Raw genomic sequence first — 24,358 nt, 5'->3', positions numbered from 1 at the left:
CAAACTGGATATATTTTATGGGAGAAACCATAAAAAAAAAACCAGTAAACACATTTTAAAGAATATAATTAATTGGGGAGGTCCCAAAGACCCGTGAGACCCCTTCATGTAGACACCCAGTCTTGGCCAAGTATGACATCCCAAGTTTTTATTCCACGTCTTCCTTTCTCGAATAAACAGGAGCTTCTAGTTTATTGGAAGGAACCATTCCCGGAGCACGAGAATTCATGAAGTTACGGGTCTCTAGCGTCTCGGCGGGGGCACCGAAAGCTTCCTTGTCCTCGTTGCCACCGGGAACGGTGCCATTTGACAAACTTTCATGTTGCAGAGGCCACTCATCATCGCCCCCCCCCCCCTGCGGCGCGTTCAGCAGGCGATTATTTATTCTCAATAACACTGAATATGCAGCCAGCGGATAACCTTACAGAGCGGCTTGGCGCGTGATTGCGAGTAAAGGCAGGCGGCAAGCAGTCCCCCCCCCCCCGTTAAGTAGGATGAAGACAGGCTGTTACAGAATGAGTCAAAAACAGAGTAGGCTGGTCAAAAAAAATAAAAATATATATTTTTAATTATTATTGCATTTGGACACCTGAAATGGGGGTAATATATTCCCTTTTTTCACCCAACCCTTTAAAAAGGCTGCCTAAAGGGGTGCAGCTCCTTATGAATCGGGGAGAACTAACCCAGTGGGGAGGAATAATCCCACAGATCCTAAGAACAGGAAGCTATCTATATAATCTCAGTGGAATCTGTGAACACCATTAAGTTGGTTAAAACCGTGGATTTGGTGGCGGACCCTCTTAAGACTCTAAACACACTTTGTTCCGTTGATCCCGGATGACCGCAGAACGTGCCGAGCATCGTAAATCTTCCGGAAAGCGGTGACACTTTTGGGGGCGCCGTCGGTGTCAGCGCGATGCGTTATGGGATTATGAGAATCGTTTTCGTCGGCTTGATTCCAGAGCAGATAAATGGATCCAATTTAGCGCCGGGCTGATGGCGGATAGCGGCGCTCTCACCGCCGTATCGTAAAGAACAGAGGTTGTTTGTGAAACGGTCTGTCATCTGCGGCTTATTTCACCCGCCGCTAAGTGATAAACCTGGAACTAAGTCCGATAACGTTTTTGTTTTTTTCTGGTATGGGATGATAAAAATTACATCTTTCAAGATAATCCCTCAGCTGGAGTTTTATTACCGCTCACGGACAAAGGCCGCACTGACCATTTTTTCGTGATAATAAGTTCTTTTCATAGCTCGTGGAATCCTGTGTCTTTTCTTTTTTCTTTTTCTTTTCTTTTTTTTTTTTTTTCTTTCTTTTTCTTTTTCTTTCCCCAGCGATGTCCGGCACCGGCGCAGACGCATGTTTTGTCATCTGTGATGTTATTGATACCTTTTGCCGGACCAATGATCACAGAAAACATATGTAGCTGCTTTTAAGACCTAACAGGTCCCTTATTCAGATGGAACACAGAATCTGCCAGCTGATCGGCCCCATTCGGCCCCCGTCTAGTCTGCCCAATCTTCCTGCTGTAAAGACTCAAACATTAATCAAAACTTAATAGTCTTAGATTCAGGAGCCAAATGCCTATCCCATGCATGTTTAATACCCTCACTCTATTAGCTGCTACCATTTCTGGTGGGAGGCTGTTCCTCTTATCTACTACCCTCTCAGTAAAGTAAAACTTCCTAATTGTCTGTGCTGCAGGAGAACTGACAGGTCTGGTTTAAAGAAGGTCACAATATATATATATACTATATTTTTTTATTTATTTTTTTAACTTTCTGTACCAGAATAGAAAATTTCTATTGACGATATTTAAGTCTCTCCTTTACGTATCATTGTATTGGATTCCGTCTGTTGACCCCTCTTCATGTCTTCTCGTTTCCCCGTCTAGTACATCGGAAGTCTGGATGTGCCGAGGCCAAACAGTCGGGTGGAGATCGTGGCCGCGATGAGAAGAATTCGGGTAAGCCCCCTGCATGTTCCATTTAAAAGTCACTCGGCTTGTGATGTCAGAAGTAAAAGGGAGCGCTGGATCTTGGGGATCCAACATGGTGGTTTTTGGAGAATAAACGTTGGTTTCCACTAAGAAAAAACTCTTGGCCGTCTTGAGATTAGTGGGGGGCTACTATGAAGATGAGATAAAGTCAAGGACCTCATAAGGCTTCGTGTCTTCAGGGAGGTAGTATGATACGCTGAATGTCTGCGTGTCGACAAATTCCATGGGTTGTGATGAATACGGCATTCGGAAACATCTGGAACGCGAGGACCATTAATTCCCTGCGCGTAATTACTGTCTAAAGAGAGAATCTGTTCTTCATTGTTTTGGTGGAACCCACAGTTTGAGTAGAAGCTTACATTCCGTTAAATCAAATATTTGGGTTCTACCCCTATAGGGGCAAAAGGGCCATTTATACGTATGGTTTAGGGCCTCATTGTGCTTGTTAAATAGAGCAGTAGTAGTAGTAGTAGTAGCGTGGAGTTGGCTGTATGTCGGGGGGTTGGCCGTTGGTGTTGGGGGCCTACGGAGAACTTGGATCCAAGTTGTGCTGTTCAGACAGCCCACATTTGGAGGGATCTGTTGGGTCAGAGTATGAGACGGGACTCTGAAGTCCTGGCAGTGAGTCAGGGAATAAGCCCAGTGTTCCTCTGAATACAGCTGCCGGGGAGGCTGGCGGGGCAGACAGACACATCTTTGCATGCCATCGGGACTACGTGGCTGAAAAACTCAATGGGGATTATTTGAATCAATTTGAGTGTCAGAGCCCCTCCCGGCAGGGCCAAATACAGGGCAACAGGGTAGTACAGTTGATCGGTCAGTTTCAAAGGGGATCAAAATCAACAAAATCCTGGCTTTTATTACCCCCTCCCTCCTGTGCCATGCATGTGCCCCTCGTTCCTTCCCTGATGCCCCTCATTCCTTCCCCGATGCCCCTCTCCCCTCCCCTGATGCCCGTCTTTTCTAGGAGGTCAGAATGTTTGCTGGGTATGAGGGTATCGCAGGGTTCTACAGCCCTAAAAGCCCCGATAATGTGTATAGAAGCAGCAGGGAACGGCTTTATAAATGAAACTTTGTATATAGAATTCTTCTTCCGTTACTTTGTATCTCTTGCTGGTTATTTTGTGTAACAATAAAGCCCTAAATCAAAAGACATTTAAAAATGTTATTTAAATAAAGAGCTTGCGATCTATTATAGCGCAGGGTCCCGGCAGAGTCCCCCTCGCTCTGATATATATATATACATGCACTGTACGGATCACGTCTTGTTTGCGAGGTTTCCCGCAGTGAGACGTTTTTTCCGTCCCCGGTTGTCAGGACTACGTTGCCCATGGCAATTATTCTCTCGCGTGGCTTCCTATCACTGACGCCGAGCCGTGCAAAAGGTGGCCGTTTTACTGGTAAATGAAATGGAAACGAGAAGGTAAATGGCTCCGGCTTCTTGTATTCACCGGGGAGAAAAAAGGCTTTTTACTCCGAGGAATTAATAAGATGATTGGGTCTCTCCCCGGCACGGCTGGCTCGGAGCTGTCATGGTTCTATTAATGTTTGTAACCCTCAGCAGCAACACACATTACCTGATAGGAGGAATCCAGTGCACTTATACATAATATGGCTTATATATAAACCGAATCATAGGACCTGCCGGCTGTTTGGCCCCTTTCGGCCCCCATCTCTCCTGCTGTAAAGATTCGAACCTTAATCAGTCGTTGGTCTCGTTTTTTCACTATATATATATATATATATATATATATATATATATATATAGTGAATAAATAATTCAAGAGTTTGGGCTGTTTTGTTGGAAAATAAATACATTTCTGGCTGTAACATAATTGCAAAAGGGTTTTCTAATGACCAATTAGCCTTTTAAACTTAAACTTGGATCAGCGAACACAACGTGCCATTGGAACACAGGAGTGATGGGAGTGATAAAGGGCCATTGGAACACAGGAGTGATGGGAGTGATAAAGGGCCATTGGAACACAGGAGTGATGGGAGTGATAAAGGGCCATTGGAACACAGGAGTGATGGGAGTGATAAAGAGCCATTGGAACACAGGAGTGATGGGAGTGATAAAGGGCCGTTGGAACACAGGAGTGATGGGAGTGATAAAGAGTGATGAGCGCGTATGAAGATATTCTATTACAAATCAGCCGTTTCCAGCTACAATAGACATTTACAACATTAACCCCGTCTGCGCTGGATTTCTGATCCACTTCATGTAATTTTAATGGTCAAAATTTGCTTTTCGTTCAAAGCCAAAACAGTTTCCCGTTATCTCCGCTGTGTAAATAGCCGGGTTACTTATTTTGCTTTATCCATTTTAAGGTTTGTGCAGAATTTTGGAAATTGGGCGTTAATCTCCCAGTACGTATCTGCCTCATCGTCAATTTAACTAATCTCTGCTAATTATACGCGTGTCAGCAAACGGTTAAACGCCTGCGCTCGGCTGCTTATACCCCTGCAGGACGAACGCATTTATTATGGATTCTGGAGCCAAAAGAACATTCTTAATTAAATGGGATTTAGCAAAGTACAGCAGTAGATGCTAAGATAAGAAACTTTAGTTTATCACAGGGAGGGTGGTGGATAAGGGGAATATCCATCCAGCAGAAGTGGCAGAGGTTAATACGACGAATAAGGTGTTATGGGTTGGATGGGTCCAAATGTTTCTTATCTGTCATCAGAAATATATATATATATATCATTTTAAATCTAAAGTAGGAGGCTCGGCGCAATTATTAGCCGTCGCTTGATCTAACAATTGACCCTTTCAGGCTTCCGTATCAGCCGCGTGCTAGATTTGCGCATGTAGAATGACGGAGCTGTCACTAGAAACATCCTTTTTAAATAGCTGTGTAATAATTTTTTTTATTAAAACATTTTATTCTGCCCTGGAGCTGTTGTACGAAGCTTTGGAATAACACCGGCGAGCCCTTCCCCCGCCTTTCCATACGTGCTTTCCAGAGATAAAAACATGTATAGCCGATGGGGACGCGCAGGGAACATATGTTCGGAAATACTTCTAAGCAGAACAGGCCGTGTTATTAGGGGTACCTGGAAAACATACCCCCAACTGTCTCCTGCCAGGGATACAGGAGAATCCATACTGAGCATGTGCCAGATTCTGCACATGCTCACTAGGACTGCCAGTTTGAGTGACACTCTACATTTCAAGCCCCGCCCCCCGGCTTCCCGATTCACTGACACAATGTATTTTCCAAAATGACTCCTCATTTTAACTGTTGAGGTGCTGGGCCGCTCACTCGTTATAGCCGTACGCACGTTTCCTCTCCAACAGCGACCTCTACATTAACCCCAGCGGGGGAAAAATCACCACTATGTATCACTATTAACTCTTTGGGCATCCCCCCCAAAGCCAGGAGTTGTCTTATCTGTCGTGTTGATCATCCTGTTGTGAGCCACGCTATGAAGTGATGACACGCATTGGAACATGTTCCAGGTTTACAGATTATAACATGCCCCAGCACACGGAGGCTGCTCATGACACGGCATGCTCGCAAGCGAACACCCTGGAACACGGAGAGACGTGTCGTTAATAAGCGTGGCATTCATTAACCCTTTCTACGCGATTCCTTTGGGAATATATGTAATTTGCCCCATAACTGCTGGAAGGGTGTTCCACGATTCCACTACTCTTAAAATCTCCAATGTAATATCCGCATTAAAATGAATTAATTTATAGAGTCTTCACTTCTTTAAACTCACAGATGTGTGGAATGTGGCTGAAAGAGAGCGCGGGTTTGGAGGGGATTTCAGTCGAGTGGAGCTTTACGCTCAGCAAGGGCTCTGTCTCAGAGACTTCGATTTAAAGCCAAGGTTTCTGTGTGTTTGATCCGACACCATACCGAGATAGAGAGGCTTTGGACTGTGCAGGGATTTAATCGATGTGTTTAAAAAACATTTGATAAAATTCAAAAACATTTGAAATAAACAAACTTTCCATCTTTTTAATACTGTTTTTACTTTTAGTTAATATGTCCTTTTTTTTGTTGTTGCCTGGAGTGGGGGTAGCAATATGCTGCAGCACACACTACTTCCTGTTGTAGCAGGCAACTTCCTGCTCGAGGTGAGGCCAATGACGGCTTCCTCCACGCTGCAAAATTAAATTACAAATTAATTACAATTAAAAAAAACTTACGCTGGAAGACATGAGAGCATTCAAATTGGTAGTGATTTGTATAAAAAAACCAAAAACTTTTCCCCCCATTATTTGATGTATCACATAGACAGTATTTAAATTGTTAATGTTGAGTTTATCTACACGTTTTTAGTTCCACCATCTTCTTGTTAATTATTATTTTGTTCATGTATTTTTTATTATTATTACTATTATTAGTAGTAATTATAGTAATAATATCATTAATATTACTATTATAATTTTTTGTAGTAATACCAGTAATAATATTATTAGTAATAACAACTAATAAAAAATATTAGTAATAATAATACTAATATTTATTATTACTACTATTAATATAATTATTAGTAGTATTAATAATAGCAATAATAATAGTAATAATAATAGTAATAATAATATTTATTATTAGTACTACTATTAATATAATTATTAGTAGTAATAATAGTAATAATAATAGTAATAATAACTATGACAAATAGTAGTAATACTAATAGTAGTAATAATAGTAATTATTAAGAGTAATATTATTATTATTACTACTAGTTGTTATTATTATTACTATTAAATAATATTTATAGTAATGATAAAGATTATGCTTACTATTATTAATTGTTATTTTTATTTATAATTATTTGTTATCATTACTATTATTGTCATTATTGTTATTATTAAGGAATCAGGGGTATTAAACTGTCCCTTGAAGCGATTAGAAAGAAAATAAAGGTAAATTGATATAAGATACTCCATAGCTTCCAGACATGAAACATTTTATAAGTGGAGCAGGTGCGAAGCAGTGATTTTGGCAGAGTGCCGTCTGCTTCTGTTTCACAAAAGAAGAGGGGGGGGTACAAGAACCTCAGTATTGAGTAAAACTGTCACATCAAGGAGAACAGCGGGTTTACCGAATCTTTTTAATTGTCTGAACTCTGCAAGAAATCCTCTAAAGTTGACTTTTATCTTATTTATTATCCTTAATACCAATGAGAGTTTCTTTTATGCCAAAAATACGCCGGACTTTTTTTTTGGAAGCCTGTGTTATTAATTAAGGATCCGGGTATTTTTATTAACAAAAATAATGATATTCAAATCCGCCAATTAAGTGCTCTTTTTTTTCTAAATTGGTTCTGCATAAATTTACTTGACCTTGAATGTCCAGCGAGAACAACCGAATTTATATGCATGGCACTCTTTTACCGTTAATAAGTACAGGACGTCCAACCGGGGCAGAAAAAAAAAACAAACAATTCCCTCGACGGAATTTAAGTTCTTACAATAACATGTAACTTAAAGTCTGTTTTAATATTTTCACGTTTATTTATTCTGGGAGACTGAATGTCTTATTATATACATAACCGTGCAAAAGTTTGGGGTCACTCAGCTGTTTTCATGGAAAACAAGGATATTTCTGGCTGTAACATAATTACAAAAAGGGTTTCTAACGATCAATTATCCTTTTATACTTAAACTTGGATCAGCGAACACAACGTGCAATTGGAACACAGGAGTGATGGGAGTGATAAAGGGCCATTGGAACACAGGAGTGATGGGAGTGATAAAGAGCCATTGGAACACAGGAGTGATGGGAGTGATAATGGGCCATTGGAACACAGGAGTGATGGGAGTGATAAAGTGCCATTGGAACACAGGAGTGATGGGAGTGATAAAGAGCCATTGGAACACAGGAGTGATGGGGGTGATAAAGGGCCATTGGAACACAGGAGTGATGGGAGTGATAAAGGGCCATTGGAACACAGGAGTGATGGGAGTGATAAAGGGCCATTGGAACACAGGAGTGATGGGAGTGATAAAGGGCCATTGGAACACAGGAGTGATGGGAGTGATAATGGGCCATTGGAACACAGGCGTGATGGGCAAATAAGTTTTCAAAAAAAGATTGTGCTATTTTTGTTTTTACACAATATGTTTTCAGGCAGCTGCATATCAGCCGTTTGTATGATTCTCTCTCTGTTATCTGAGCCCCGATCTACTAAACACCCCGACTCCTTATCATACTGCCTGTGGGAAATAATAGAATGACTCAGTCTAAATCTCCCATCTGGACTCTCTGACTATTAAAAGTCTATGGAGGAAGGACTTCATTAGCATTGCCATGAAGCATCAGCTCAGTGTGGTGTTTGAGCCGGGAAAGTCACCCAAAATATCACATGACTGACAGCAACGGCGCCTCCAGGTCTGCAGATAAAGGGGGTTTATTGGGACAAAATTAGATAAAAACAGGTTTTTAGTTGTCTCTCCTCTCCCCCCCCCCCCTTACAAAGGCTGCCTGAACCAGCAACTTAACAATAGTGGAGAGATAACTTAAAGGGGAGGAATTATCATGCAGTAATTGAATGTCACATATGTAGTTTGAATTAAATGGAAAATCCTTTTAGCAAAACAACTAATAAAAATCAAGAATGAAAACACAGTTTAAGGAATGAAATCCTCCGGGGCGTAGTAAACCGAGCCGTCTCTTCTGCTGGAGGTAACGGTGCCGTTGAGGACACGCGGTTTCTTACATCGTGTCCTTAAAGGTGTGCTGTTTTTGGAACACTAACGGTAATTAATAAGTCCGCGGGAAGCAGCTGTTATGATTCTGAGGACGGTAAACATAATATTTTGGTGTATTTACTTATCTGGTTTAGAAATTAGCATTCATTGAATATTTTCATTTTTCATTTTGGTTTGTGCCGTCTCTGCGACAATGTTGTCCGTCAAGAGCCTCGTGGTCAGATGTGGCCCTCAAGGGTATTTATTTGGCCCCAACCCGCAAGTTCTATTGTATGACATCATTAAGATAATAGCATTCTGTGTCAAACTAAAACACTGCCCTATCCCTTGAGATGAAACCAATATTATTATTATTATTGTTAATATTATAATATTAAATATTATTATTGTTAATATTATATTAAATATTATTGTTAATATATTAATATAATAATTAATATTATAATATTAGCAATAATAATAAATATTATTGTTAATATATTAAATATTATTATTGTTAATATTATATTAAATATTATTGTTAATATATTAATATAATAATATTTAATATTATAATATTAATATATTACCAATAATATTTAATATTATAATATTAGCAATAATAATGATAATAAATATAATTGTTAATATATTAAATATTATTATTATTGTTAATATAATATTAAATATTATTATTATTATTGTTGTTAATATTAAAATAAATATAGTAATATGAACAATAATACATATATTATTCTAATAATTATTATTATTACTTTTATTATTATGAAGATTATTAATTATTAATTATTAAGAAGAATAATAGCAATTTTATAGTTTCAATATGGTAAGTTAAATATAGTTTTAATATGTATAAACTCATATTGGTCCCAGAGAAGAGGGAGCCTTTTTTGGAAGACTAAATGCTTTGAAGACCTTAGAGGTCTCGTCTTCTACATCTTCTTCTGTCTTGATCCAGTAATCAGATCAAGCATTGCTTGGAAGCTGAATTTATAAAATGTAATTAAATCATCAAAGCCCCAATAAACACCTCCAAGTACCCATATTTATATTATTTATATATGGTCATTGTATTATTATGGTTAATATTTATATAATGCCAAAATTTGCTGAATCTACCGTTTTGTTTTTTTTATTTTATTAAAAAGATAAACTTTCTCCAGACAATTAAATAAATCTTCTTTATGATGCGTAGCTCTCCCTCAATCACAAGCCCTCCGTGCTTTACGATCCATTTTTAAAAGACTGAGTCAGAAATATTTTCTGCAGTTTTCTCATCAATAAATCCTTATTGTTGCTACGGAAACAACAATCATTACATTATTCATTGTCAGAGCTCCTTTTGTGCATGAGAGCATCTTATGCAATATCGTAGTCCCGATGTTCGCTTATGAATAATTATTACCCTGGCGCTGAAAATACTTAAAGCAGACGGGCTCCTTCTCGTCCCCCATTCATCTGTCTACCAAAAGCACCTCGTCTTCCAAAATAATAATCCTATTTTTTATACTCATTGTTCTCAGTTTTATATTCGGACACAAAAAGCGCATTTTTAAGCCCTGGGTTGGAAATCTTTGAATGGGCAGCTTTTTTTATATTGTGCCGTCAGCGGAGGGTAAAATAATTTTTATAGAATCGTAAATATTATATGCTTTTTACTGCCTTTACGCTGAGAAATTGGAATTTGTTTGTCTGAAATTGAAAGGATTTAGAGTAAATTTTGGTTTTATGACATAAACGCTCTCTTTATAGAAGGGAAAAATAACATTCTCCGTTTACTTTAAATCACGGCCATTTTGGCAAATTTTAGTATTAAACTCATTTATGAAGTATATTTAGAGCTCTTCCTGTTCTGTAGAGTGGCATCACGTAGGGGTGTGGCTATCTCCAGTCTTTAGTGGGAGGGGACAGGCTAAAGTGGGTGGGGAGTGGGCAGAGCATAGGCGGGGATTGGGCATGGTCAGAAACTGACCCAGAGACCCGGGGAAGCAAACCTTCACTAGGAGACTCTGGGGTAAACCTAGGTAAACGTAGCTATATATATATATATGTAAAGTTGACTGAATTATTACTTTATTGCACCTTGACCGAGGCAGGGTTGTTTGTAAATGAGGCGAGAATTCTTTTTCTAGAGTACATTAGTCTTTTGCACTTTTTATTTCATTTTTCTTTAAAAAAAAAAAGCTTTTGTGATTCTCTGGAAGGCCTCAATGCGCACGGCCCTTTTGATGTTGTGTAAAAGGAACGACTAATATAATTTCTAGGAAGCTGTATCTCAGAACAAAATGCAGCGTTCATAAGACTCACTTAGCCTACCTTCGACGGAGTGCGAAACGTCTATAGCCGTGGATGTGACAGTTGACTGCAAGAACATGGACTTTAAAGAGACACTTGTATGACCCACAAACTTTGGGTTTCTCTATTACCGCCACAATGAAGACATCAGAGAGGCATCGCGTGCCGTGTCCTCTCACCTAAATTTGAATTTGGCTTCTTCTAATAAGTACTTTCAATGTAGCACCTTACCCATCGGGTCTGGACTGGCCATCTGGCACATCGGGAAGATGCCTGGTGGGCTGGTGGCTGGTAGGGCCACATACATCATGATTATTAGATATTGTGGTGCTACATCAAGTGGTTCAACTTTGGTCAAGCTTAGACCATAAAACGTCACAAAAAAGACCCTCACGTCAGATATTCAGGAAGCCTGTAAGGACCAAACTTGTTCAAGCCGCTTTTCATGTATAAACACATGCCTTCACTGCACTTGACATGGTTAGGACCATTACATCCCACAGTGTTTTTGATGAAACCCGAAATACCACCTGAGCCACCGAGTCCATTAGATCTGGAGAAATCTGTGGACGATAATAAGCCAATATTTGGGTTATCTGATGTTCCCAGTCAGGTTTTGATGGGATAAATTGACTCCCCGTCTTTGAAAGACCCAAGTCAAGTATCTGGGGTGATTGATGTGATTTTTGCCGCTCGCTGTATTGCATTGTGAATCTTCCGAGCGTAATGAAAAGCAACAATGATTTCGGGAAGAATGGGAAATTGTACGCTTTCTTTAAACGTCGACAGCCAGATATGAGCCATCTGCCGGACCGACAAGCTTATATTTCACACGACGTCGGATTTTTAATCTGCTACAAACCGCTTGTGAGATCTGAGTATTGCTAAAAATAATTGGGTCTATTTGTCTGCCTCCCAGCTGAAACTGGAAAGCCATGCATGCCATTAATATCATAAAATGTCTGTTTTGGCAAAGATACAGTTACGAAAAAAATATTTCTTTTGCAACAGTATCCCGAGCCTTCAATTGTTAAGACAGAAGAGGGATTCGTTTCGAGACTAGCTTCATTTTCCCGTGTGTTCGAGGTGCTGTTCCACTTCCATAAAACATTTACATCATTCAAAACATTTACATCATTCAAAACATTTACATCATGTAAAATGTAGCATATAATTGTATTATTATTATTTTATTTTATTCTTTTCACTTAAAGAAGGTTTGAAGATTCAATGATAAAATAAGATAGTCCATAAATCTTTTTTTTCTAAAGCAACAACCTAAACATTAAACATTGGGGAAAAAAAATAAAAATAAAAAATTAGACAACATTTTACATGATTAGAAATAATTATTTGTACGAAAATTTTGGTTCTTCAACAGTACTAGAAATGACGCTGCTAATGCTTAAATTAGTTAAAAATGTTAAATTCAGCAGTGAAGATAGGAAAGAACCTTTAAGGGAAGAACGGGCATACCAATTGGCATTTTTCATATATTACGTAAAATTATTATATCTCACCGACCACACCTGGTGCATTATTTCAGTTGTGTACTAAGTCTGTGGGTTTTATTGTATTTTATTTCTATAACGATCTTTTAAATGCCTTCCCCACATCTCTCTATCGTTGGCCAGGCACCCAATAGAAACAGATAAATATTTTTTTCAAATTGAAAATGTTAATATTTTTGGATTATTCCACCTTTTTATTTTTTTAAATTTTTATCCGATTAAAAAAAAAAAAACCTCAGTAATTGAGCAATGAATTGATTAGTAGTCTTTGGTCTAAATCTGTCACTAAATTGTTTGATATTATGGACATTTTTTATTATTCCCGTTCTGGGAAGTTTAATTAGTTAATAGTTTTCTTTTTTTGTTGAAATGCTTGATTCTCAGAGGTCGTGCATATAGGCGCCCGCGTACTTTGGCCGGGTGCCTATGTTCTGTACATTACTGAAGTACATTAATCCACAGCACGGGGCGCGATACAAGGTTTCTATGTCAAAGCTACGTCCTCCTTTAAAGGTTTATGTCATAACACGTTAGGCTGATCCGCCCTGACTTTAAAGATTCCTGCCAACTCGTCTGATTTGTGGGACTGTTATTGACTCATCATTTGGAATTCGGTAATACAAGATCCTAACGGCCCCCGAGGGAACACTTTTTCCGGTGTTTAGATAAAAGTAATTGATCCTTCGGAATATCCATTTGTTTTGTGCCCCAATTTAGGGTCTGAGTGACATAGGACCATCATTAAACACTCAATCACTCAAAAAGGGGAATTGTCACGGTCAGTTTTTAGCGTAAAAAATTACTTTCTTATTGTTTGTAAATTAGTATAATTGTTTTGGATTAAAAAGCCTTAAAAGTTGACCATCTTTGAAGATCTGCATCACAAATAAAATATACAAAACCAGCATCTAAAGTTGACTCCCTTCTTCTCTCCAAGCCTCACAATAGGGCTGCCTCGACCAATCAGCAACAATCAGCAACTTCACAACAAGGGAGAGATAACATAGAGATAACTATTGTATGGACATACAGTGGATTTATAACTCATACCAACAACATTATGTAGGTTTTTTAAATGTATTCACCAAAATATAGCTTTGCAAAAACATTTTGAAATCTGAAATCCCTTAATTAAGTTTTTTGAGGTTTCATAAAAAGTGAAAATCTTACATTTTAAAGCCATAAATATCTTCTAATTATATATTGCTATAGTTAACGTGTTTCCTCCGAAGGTTCCTACCAAATAGCCCCCCATTGATGTGGACACCTGTTGGTGGGTAGCATCTGATCCAACAAAAACAATTCTTTAGCCTAATAAAAGCTAAGTTCCGCGGCGACAGAGCAGCGAGAAACCGCTTGCGTGCCCAGGGGAGTCCACTTAAATTTAATATCCCTTGTGTTCCTTTTTTTAAGGACAGCCTGTGTTCGCTGTCTGGAGTACGGCTGTTTGAGGCCAGACATCAGCTGTTTCCCCAGCGCCTCAGAAAAAAATTATATATATTTTTGTTTCTGTGCAACTGGAAGGTTCCGCGTTCCTGAATGTTAAAAAGGTCTTCATCAAACCATTGTTTATTTTTGGGACGGGGTAGCTGGTGTCTGTGTTATGTCTTTTTCTGCATAATAAGGAGAGTGCGTCTTTGAGAAACAACCGCAGAAGAGTACTCTTAACGAATTACGAGGCTGGAACATAGCGGTTCTATTATTAATAAAGAATAAGGGTTTTTTTTGTGATGACCCACTCTTGTGACCTTTTTATTTCATTATTCCCGATTTAAAGGCATTCTACTATCTTTTCTTCCACTTTTACTGTGCTAATCTCTTCCGACTTCTCTCCCCATCCAGCCTGGTCTTTTCTCCTCTCATGTCCTTCTTAATGATCTGCTCTCTTCTCCTTCATCTTTTTCTTCCCTTTTTATCCCAGTCTCTTCTACTCTTCCACCTCCATTCCCCTTTACCACCGTTCTTCAATCCTGTTTATTCATCCTACCTTTCTCTCCCACTTATGCTGTTTTCCTTTTTCCCTGTCCTTCTCTCTCCTCCCTTCTCTGCTCATTTCTTCAATATTTAGTTTCCACTGTGCCGTTCTCTTTCACACCTACCCGTTACTCATCCATCACTCCTCTCTTCCTCTGTCCTCTGTCCTTAATGGTTTGACTCCTGATTTCTCCTAAAGTTCCCTTCTGTCTCCTGTTGAGCTCCATTCTCTCCACCTAATCTTACCCTCATTCTCTCGCTCACCTGTTACCCTCATTCTCTCGCTCACCTGTTACCCTCATTCTCTCGCTCACCTGGTGCCCGTTTCTCAATCATCAACCACCATTGTCTGCTCAAGTTCAATAAGAGTGTGGTCTGTCTGTCTATAATCTATCTCCTCATTCCCTGTCTTAATTGAAACATTGTTTCAACAAACGCATTGTCCCAGCCCTGTATGTGTTCATCACATAAAGACTTTAAATTACAATTTCATTACTTTCAGCTTGATTTTTCTCCAGTAATACATTTTTTTAATGAATTTTATTTAAGGGCGGCAGTAGGATTGTTTACAAAAAGCGATGCGTTTGGTGAGATGCTGGATATTAAGTTTATCGCTGACTTGATGACTAAGCCTTAGCTCTTTGCTAATAGAGATCAGAGCTCCTGTCCCAGTCCCTGCGCTGAAGCGTTGCCCCCTCGATGCCCTTGGGACCTACATTTGAAAGAGTTATTGTAGTGCGTTCTTTTGTCTGTCACCATTAACATTATGGATTGTTTCACCTTTGCATCTTCCTAGGAACATGCTGTTGATAATAAATAATATTCAGCATTAGTACAATGCAGGTGCCAAGGCTTGTTATAGAAAGACTGTGTAGGTGGTAGGGAATACAAATAAAAAAAGATTAAACAAAATGAGACATTTGAATCGTTTGCACATTACTTTAATTTGTATAAACTATAAAGGGAGTAAATATAAATAAATAAATTATTTTATATAATATATTACCCATGCCAACCACCAAAACTCCCTGATTTTATGTTTCTACTTCATCGTGGGTTCTTCAGGGTCATTGGACGGCCTAGGGGGTAGTATGGGTCTGGTGCCCCCTTTATACTTCTCTTGTAGACCCCAGGCAGTTCTTCAAGTAGAGTCAGGACCGTTCGGCATGGACCCGGCTTGCTTCACGGCGTATCACGGTGTGGGCTGGTATCCTACTCCACTATAAATCTAGCAGCTTTACTAACATTTATCAATTAATTACTAGACATTTTCTTTAGGCTGATAACAGACATATCGATCTGCTTTGGACGACAGGTCGTTTTTCACTTTGTAAGTGGAATTCTAATTTATATCTTCCCCTGAAGGAAACAGTATGTTTCTGTGCATTGATACATAGACCCTATAGACGCTGCAGCGTACACACAGATTAACAGTTGATACTTCTTCTTCTACGTGGAAGGGTTTGTAGTGGATTCAACATAACCATCTGTTTCACAGAAGCCGTACGTCGGATTTATTTTGCTAAATTTAAACTCCGTTCCATCCTTTTCTGGGGCCCTTCTTATTGAATTCATGGAAGAAGGAACAGCTGAGTGTCTATACATTTTATTCTTTGCATGTTTCTAAGGTTTAGCCTCGGAACCTGTTAAACCACAGCCTACCTTAAGATGTTACATACTAAGCTTACAATCTGAGAGTTCCCAGAGTGCTCAGGGCAACCCCTATGTTAGGAATACCTTTTCATGTCACCGATCATCATGTTTTACCTGTCTGTAGTTGGACGTCCAACCTTAAGATGGTCTTGCGTTTTTTCATTTCTTCTATTGACCCGGAGTGGTCAATACAATTGGTCGATCAAGTGAGGAACTACGAGTCTACTAGAGGTCTACGTCCTAAACAGACTATGTCCACATTTCAAATAATACTTCCATACAACAAAGCAAAGAATCCTCATATGTAATATCGTTAGTACTAATGACCACTGTGAGCAATTAGTTAGATCCTTGGCCCAACACAACCTGGCGAGATGGCCATCATATGACATTGGTTATGTGGCCCCTTTGTCTATATCACTTTCATATGGGCTTTGGCTTTACTTCCAAGCACCTGAAGAAGAATTGCTCATAGCTCTTTAGTTTCTTAATAGCTTATGGTCCCATACGTCACACAGCGTCTCCCACTGTGGACCCCTGAATCTCCATGGATGGCCCATGGGACGCCTTAGATGTTCTGGTCATTGCCCACATTCTAAGTTATTGTGATTATTTGTATTTATCTTCTCTTCACTGTTTTTTTTTTATATATATTGAGGTGCTCGTTGAACGATATATTCGGTGAACGTTATCATGGAGCCTCGTATAAATGATTGATTGTATGTATGCGTTTACGGTCGATTTATAAATGTGTGCCTCTTCTGTCCATCTGTGAGCCTCGTAGAAAAGGCTTGTCGAAAAGTCCCTGGCAGGTGACAATTTGCTAGACACGGTGAAAACCCCTCCAGGGCTCTGGGCTTATAATTAGTAAGCTAGACATCTCATCCGGACAAGAGCTGCCATCTGCCCATATTTACCGGCATACACCAGCTTCGACGGTGGACAGTAGTGGCTCTGGTATGAACCGAGATGTCCTAAGGGATGAAACCTAGTTATTTCTTGAATGGATCTTTATTCTATTGACAGATTTGTTTTGTGAAAAATTTTTTAAAATTGAGAAAACTATTTTTTTGTCCTGTTAGTAATATTTTCTGTTTGACAGTTTGACACCTTGCCCCGGACTCGTCGTGGCACCACGTTGTGGTTCTTATTATCTAAGGAGAAAAGCTGATTTGAAAAAAAAATCCTTTTACAGTGACAGATGTCTTGGGTTTGGGTATAAAAAAAAAAAAATCCTTGTCAATAATATACGTTTTTCACAATAATTATTCAGGACACAAGTAACAAATAAGAAATGTTCTATGTTTGACATTGTCTGGTTATGCTTTATTCAGCAAAGGGTGTTTGAGAGCTTGGAGATCTCAGCGGAAAGCACATTTATTACACTAAATCCGCTATGAATTAGACTAAAATTTCCCAGTCTAGAAATGATTAAATTCTTTATTTTTGCTTTTTACTCATCCCTCGTTCCATGGTTTGCCTCTCTCTGCTCATCTTTAAATTAGAAATGTAATTATTTGTCTCAGAACCATAACTGATTAATCTGTTGGCCTGGAATGAAATTTCTCCTGGGGTAGCTTAACCAACATGAGGATATTTTTGCCCATATCGTAGATGGTCACGGGGCTTCTTCCTTCCAGCGCAGCGACCAGGCAAGGTCACCTTCTAAGAGATAGCTTGTTGACGTCTTCTCCAGAACCTATTATAAGCTACGTTATTAGTAGTAGTAGTAATAAGGACATGGTGGTAGCCTTTGACCAGCACATGTTGAGGCCGGCCACGATTATATGACCTTAAACTTGTGGGGGGTTTTTGTCGATCTCGTTAATTGTTTGGGAGAGATTTAGTTTGAAAATTCATATAATGGAGGCTGGGGTCGGTGGCAGCCTGTGGCAGAACCATTAAGTCCTGAAGTTCTCTCCTTTCTCCTCCTGCCACGCTCAACAAAGGCAGCCTGAACTAATCAACAACAATCAGCAACTTAAAGGACAGAGATAACGCAATGTGTCGGAATAATCATGCAGACCCTGAGGACAAGCAGTAAATATGGCTGCTCCCCTGGTGTACACATAAAGCCGATGTCTAATACCCACTGCTTATCTTAATCTGTAAACCATATTATATCAGATTATTGAGTGTAAACTGTAGGGTTTCAGAAAAGTGACAGACGTGCTTTAAAGAACCAAAAGCTAATATATGCGCGGAGAATGACAAGGCTCCCTTTTGTCAGAGTGAGGTTTACAGACGCGGGGTTTGAAGTCCTGAAACGTCTGATTATTTATGCGTCCTCATGTCTGCTCGACGCAGCTTCTCGTGATGGCCCGATTTCCCCGCACGGAGACAGTTGTCATGTTCTCTATGGGTACGTTATGAAATGACTGTATAATTAGGTAGCTTTATATGTATCCCCAGATATGACATAATCGCCCCTGGATGTTTGCTTTATACCCTTCAAGCACTCAAGAGGTTAGGGGTCTAATTAGCTATTAACTTGTCGCCTAAAAACTCAGTCTGTGTTACATTGTATCATTCACACATTGCCGGAGATTCTGTACCAATGTCTGATGTTTTTATGGCAAAACGAGGCAGGAAATATTTTTTTAATATTAAAAATAATCATTCTTTCAGCTTATGAAATAGCCTAAATCGAACGGTTAAAAGCTAGATTGAAACCCAGAGGTTTATAGCTAAGGGAAGATTTACAATTTATACGTAATCTTATGAACCTGGGGTGTTGGAAACCATGGCCTCTCTCATTATAGAACTCAATTGCGGATAAAGCTCCAAAGCACGGCTAGGATTACAGATCGATGGCTGGATTTCATCACCCTCAAGCTCCTTTTTTCTTTTTTGTCTTTTGGAATTTGCCTGAATAAACTATATCCCAAAGACGCCGTCGCTGTGATATTTAAGATCATTCAATAGCCTTTTCTGTTACGGCAAAAACCTGGTATTGTTTGTGACTTAAAAATAGAAAATCCTACAGTTCCTCTAACCGTCAAAGACTCTGCGTCTCCAAAAGGAATCATGTTTATAAAATGCCGATGACACCAGTGTTCCTTCAATGCTTCTTTTCAATGGCGTCTTCTCAACCGGTTCTGCTGGATTTTCTACCTGTTGGAATCCCTTCATCCATTTTCCGTTGGCTGGTATAATGCAGAGTATTTCATTAAATTACCCAGGAACTTCCCCGAGCTGCCTTCGAGGAGCTGAGTCCGGGTTAAGAAGGCAGGGCTAAGCCTCATTTAGTGGTGGGCGGTGGTCCTCAAAATCATTGAATGGGGCTAGAGGACGTAGGACCTTGGTAGGGGCCAAATGCCGCTCCTCCACCATGAGATAGAACTCACTGCCCGGAAAGGATCTGATTTCCAGAGCTTCTGGGTGAAATCCATAGAGTTCCTCTGTATTAATCACCATTGAAGGCCAGACAGAAATCTACCAGCCTACATAGGACCTGGCATAAGGAACAAAAATGGGGGGTCCAAAATACATAGTGTAAAATAAATAACCAGACCTAGCAAAGGGGATAAAATAAGTAATAGAGCATCTTATTCTCCCAAATCACAAACCCTGACCAGTCTTATTCCAAAGCATTAGCGGGGAATCCCTGGAGATGTCCATCCATTGACCAAAGTGCCACCAAAGAGCACGCAGGACTAATGGAATTCTCTGTCGTTTAGAGATGGTTCTAAAATAGAATTCATAACAACTCCTGTTCTTTCCGGCACGCAGGACACTTGAGGATAACTTAAGAAAAAAAATCTCTCGATAAAGAAGAAGGTATGAAAGCAATTGCTAAAACATGTCTTTATTTTGTCCTGCGGCGATAATTAAGGAGAGAGCCATCCCCTAATTGTTATTTTGTTTCACTTAACTTCACCACAAGGAAAATCAGGATGACCTTTAAGAAGAGTCGATATTCTTCTCATATGAAAGCGTGTAATTCCTCTGTGGCTCTTTTTTTTTTTTTTTTTAAATTACCTTTTGAACCCCAAGTACGGAATTATAGCCAATTTCTGTTTCTGGGAGTTTTCACGTATTAATTAGAAACGGCAACTTAAGATGTAACTGTAGACGCTAATCACAGACTCTTCATCCAAGACAGAGTTTATAATTTGGGGAACTGATAATAGCAAAAGGTGGTAAAAATATAAAATGGTTAAAATTGGGATTTTGTAAGGTTTTTTTTAGATCTTGATTGTGGTTGTGATGAAACAGAAGATGTTGGAGGACATCAAAGCCTTGGACAGAAATGATTGATGTAGGAAAAAGACAAAGCGGTAGAAAAATATAATCCCCAAATGTTTGAACTGTGTTTCCGAGTCAAGGAGAGGAGAGATAGACCATAGTCAAGAGTTTAGGGAATCTGCTTGTATCTTCTTAAGAGTCCAAGGAGTGGACAACAGAGCTCCAGGGGGAGACGGAAAACATCTCAAGGTTTCTGTAGGACCAAACCTTGAGAGTCAACTGAGATTCAAAAAAGTGCTTAATTATCATGTTTAGTTCAGTTTAGAACCGAATTTCCATGTTTTCCCCAAAATATTAGATCAAGAGGTCAAATTTAGATGTAACGTAAGGAAGTTTTAATTTACTGTCAGGGTGGTAGATAAACCGACTAGCCTCCTAGCAGAAGTGGTTAAGGGAAAGACAGCAAAGGGAATTTAAACATGTATGGGATAGGGCATACGGCTCCTGAAGACCAAGGACTGATGAATGGTTCTAATCTCCCATCAAATTTTATGTTTCTATTATCCTTCCATGGCTTCAAGTTCTGTTTCTTGTGCCTCTGCCGTGAGAAATATGTGGGCACTCATACCGATCTCCTGCCAGCAATCATACAGAATGCCATTCCGATAACCTAAAAATGGAACTGGCGCTAATCAGACCTTTATACAAAACCGAAATATAGTTGAATCTGATCACCCCACATTTTAATGATTTATTACCTTTTTATGTGTTCCAACATAGAAAGTCGATTAAAGATACCATCCGTGACATTACGCGGAGACTCTGTATCCATTATTTAAGCTACGGATACTTTTATGAAACCAGTAAGCCTGACTGATACGCCAGAAATGATTATTTTTATAAGCCTATCCCACCGGACTTCACCTTAATTAAGGTTAAAGGTCCCTTCCCACTTAGACAAATTAAATAAAGCCTTAGCAGGTCCATTGAAAGTATAATCAGGTTGCAAGAAACGTTTAAGAAGCTTTTTGTTAGTTTCTATAGTATCAGCCAATCAGTGTTTGCTTTTCTGTCATGTGACAACTAAGCATTCCCTAATAAATTACAAATTAAGCAGAATATTGTGTTTTTTGAAAAAGGATTTAAGAGAAACGGTTTGGGCATTTATCAGTACCGGGAATATCGATGGTTCTGATGTTGCGTCTGGTTATAAATGTGTTGAAAGCAGCAGAGCCGGTAGATAAAAGATAATAATAATAATAATAATAATAATAATAATAATAATAGACCAGCTCCTTGCGGTCTATGGGATCGCTTTATGTAATTTGGCAATCAGTGTGTATTACAGCCTAGCGTTACTGTAAAATAAATGACTTCTGACTATTCTGGTGCTCAGCGTGGATAATTCTAGAGTTTATCGTAGCTGCCGCCGTAGAGCGCATTAAACACACAAAGCAAATGTTTACTGGTTTCCAAAGGAACCCAGATCACCCCGCTTAGCCTGAGCTGGTCGGGCAACCCCCACGTAGAAAAATCGTTCTTGCGTTTTATCCCTTTTCCATTATCTTTACGACTGCCCGAAAATCAAAGGAGTCGGGACGCCAGGTTTCAAATATATACGTTTTATTTAATGTATGATAGTCGGAAATAATACTTTGTAAATAAATAAATCAGGTTATATGCCTGACTTGCCCGACCCTTTGACCTTGACTTCGTTCCTATCTCCTGTATAAGTATGTACGGTATAAGGTATAATGGCCAGGTGCGTTTGGGCTGATTAAAAAAAAAGTCCTGATTATATTTTCGGGTAAAGCACCTCCCTTTAATGTTAATCCAGCATCTGATTAACGAGGGTTGGGTTAATATGTTGGATCTTGTTGCTATAATTAAGTTTAGTTGTCTTGTTTCATGGTTTCCAGGCATGTTTTTTTTCCTCCGGTATCAAACTATTTTGGCCTTACGATGGATACGGCACCGAGAGAAATAGCTACGGGGATGTGCTAGGTCTCCATGATTAACCAACTTGGCGTCCATGACTTCTTCAGATTCAGAAGAAGATGGGCTCGTTAAATTCTACAAAGATTTGTCAAACCTAAGAGCAAACCAAAGAACCCAAAATCATCTAAAATAACAATCATAATTCCCATTATTTTTACCCGTATCTAGTTTTATTTAGAGATTACAAGCCAGCAAAATGGGATCTTCAGTTATCTAGCGAGACCCAAAGCCTCTCCACCATGACCCACTCCACCTACGTCCAAACATTCTAGAATTCCAATGAATAAACCCCTAACTCTTAGATATCCAAGTTGACGAATGCTTGGCTAGAGCCGCTTGGCGGTCGATAAAAGCCGGTCAAAGGTTTTCCTCGCTAAATAAAGGACTTAAAAAAAGGGTCTTTGTCTCTGGGGTTCTTGGTTCATCGGGCGAAGCTTTTATTTGTAAGGGGGTTATAAATGTCTCTGTCCCTTTACCAAACCACCTTAAAAACCAATACGTCGGATCGGCGGCAATAAAAGAAGGCATTGATTTGTTGCCCCCTGAAAAATTCTATAAAAAAGGGAAAATGTGCTTCTATATTGTTGGCGGTCATCTTTACAATTTTGTTTTCCGGTAAAGGGTTTTCACGGTGGGAATGGGTCTTGTTAGAATGTCTCCAGCTGGGGTTTTTTTTTTTCTTTTTTCGTTTTTTTTTTGCTAAATTGTTTGCCGTTTCCCTGGGAAATATTTCTTTCATTGAAGATTCCAAAGGCCAGATGATGTCACCATTTCAATAAGCTTGGCGACAACAAAATGTTGTATAGGAAGTGATGAACTTTTATGAGTAGGAGGCAACCGGTGAATGTTTTGCAGTAGAAAACCCCAGACTTCCTGTTCTGTGTGTTTTTTTATTTATTTATAATTATTTATTATGTTTTTCCACTTAATTAAATGTAATAAAGAAAAGTGGTTTTTAGTATTAGTATAGATAGTATAGATTTATCAAAATTTATGAAAAATACATATAGTGCGTGGTTTTTATTTTTTAATCTCATTTAGTTTATGTTAAAAAAGAGTTATTTTTGGCTAATTGTTTTGCAAAACTTCATTTATCTAATCAATTTCCTGTCCTAAAGTTTTCTTACTTCTTCCCCCTCTACCTTTACAAAGACTGCCCGAATCAGCAACATAACGGGAGTGAGAGAGAGGTAACTTAATGGGGAGGGATTATTGTGCAAATCCCAAGAACAAAAAGTAAATTTTGCATTTCTTATGAGGTCGCCCTCGAGCCTTCTTTCATGTGCTTTACCAGAAAAATTCTGTGCATATACTGCAAAAGTCTTCAACGTTGGTCTGGTTTCCACCAACACAGCCGTTGGGTCCTTCACTGGAACCGGTCGATCGGTCAAAGTAATAGAGCCACACATTAACCATCTGTGTTTGCGTCTCATACCTACCAAGTATCCTATTTTAAGCAGGACAGTCAAGATTTTCAGGCGCTATCCCACTATTCTGCTTTTCACGCAGTAGGGACCATGAGCCGGTTAAGGAGATCCCATGATCTCCCTTGACCAGCCCAGGGAGCTTTTGACGTATCGTACACAATATGGTGGCCTGTTTCAATACATATTGAGGTAGCTTTACGGGTGAGGAAGGTGAATGGTCCTGTTCCTGACCATATCTCCAACGAAGATGTCTCACTTTGGGTACCTGAACTTTTCTTTGGTAGGGTGTCTTGATCCTGGGAGCCTGCGTGTTTTCCTTCCTTCGGGTTAATTCTGAAATGCTAACATTTAATATATTCCATGTACCGCACTAAACACCTTCAGTTCCTTCCGATATTCCAGTCTAATATCTGGTTCCTTTGACAACGACGAGGTAATTGGATTTTAATGTCGTCTCGGGCAAGGTTTTTTTTCCCCCCAGTAAGTTAATTCTTGAGCCTCTTACTCCATTATTGAAATTAATAAAATGCGTTTGGTGGAAAAATAGAAATCCATAATAGTTGTCCTTGATGCAAAGGACTTTTTATTTTGTAATGTTCATAACATTTCAGTCTTTCATAGCAACTGTTTTTTTTT

General features: G+C 39.1%; 1 protein-coding gene across 1 annotated transcript in view; it reads left to right on the top strand.

Moving 5' to 3' along the window:
- Positions 1–24,358, top strand: part of LOC149281821 (carboxyl-terminal PDZ ligand of neuronal nitric oxide synthase protein-like) — a 45,103-nt gene that overhangs the window by 6,176 nt on the left and 14,569 nt on the right. The window contains exon 2 of the mRNA XM_089498977.1: positions 1,896–1,967. Coding sequence (XP_089355103.1) covers positions 1,896–1,967 — 72 coding nt within the window. The remainder of the gene's footprint in view (positions 1–1,895; positions 1,968–24,358) is intronic.

Source organism: Sceloporus occidentalis, unplaced genomic scaffold (genome assembly GCF_023333645.1).
Source record: "Sceloporus occidentalis isolate IW3139 unplaced genomic scaffold, rSceOcc1.0.p SCAF_127, whole genome shotgun sequence".
NCBI classification, from domain to species: Eukaryota; Metazoa; Chordata; class Lepidosauria; order Squamata; family Phrynosomatidae; genus Sceloporus; species Sceloporus occidentalis.
Note: the sequence above shows the minus strand (reverse complement) of the source record. Positions and strands in the feature narration are given on the sequence as shown.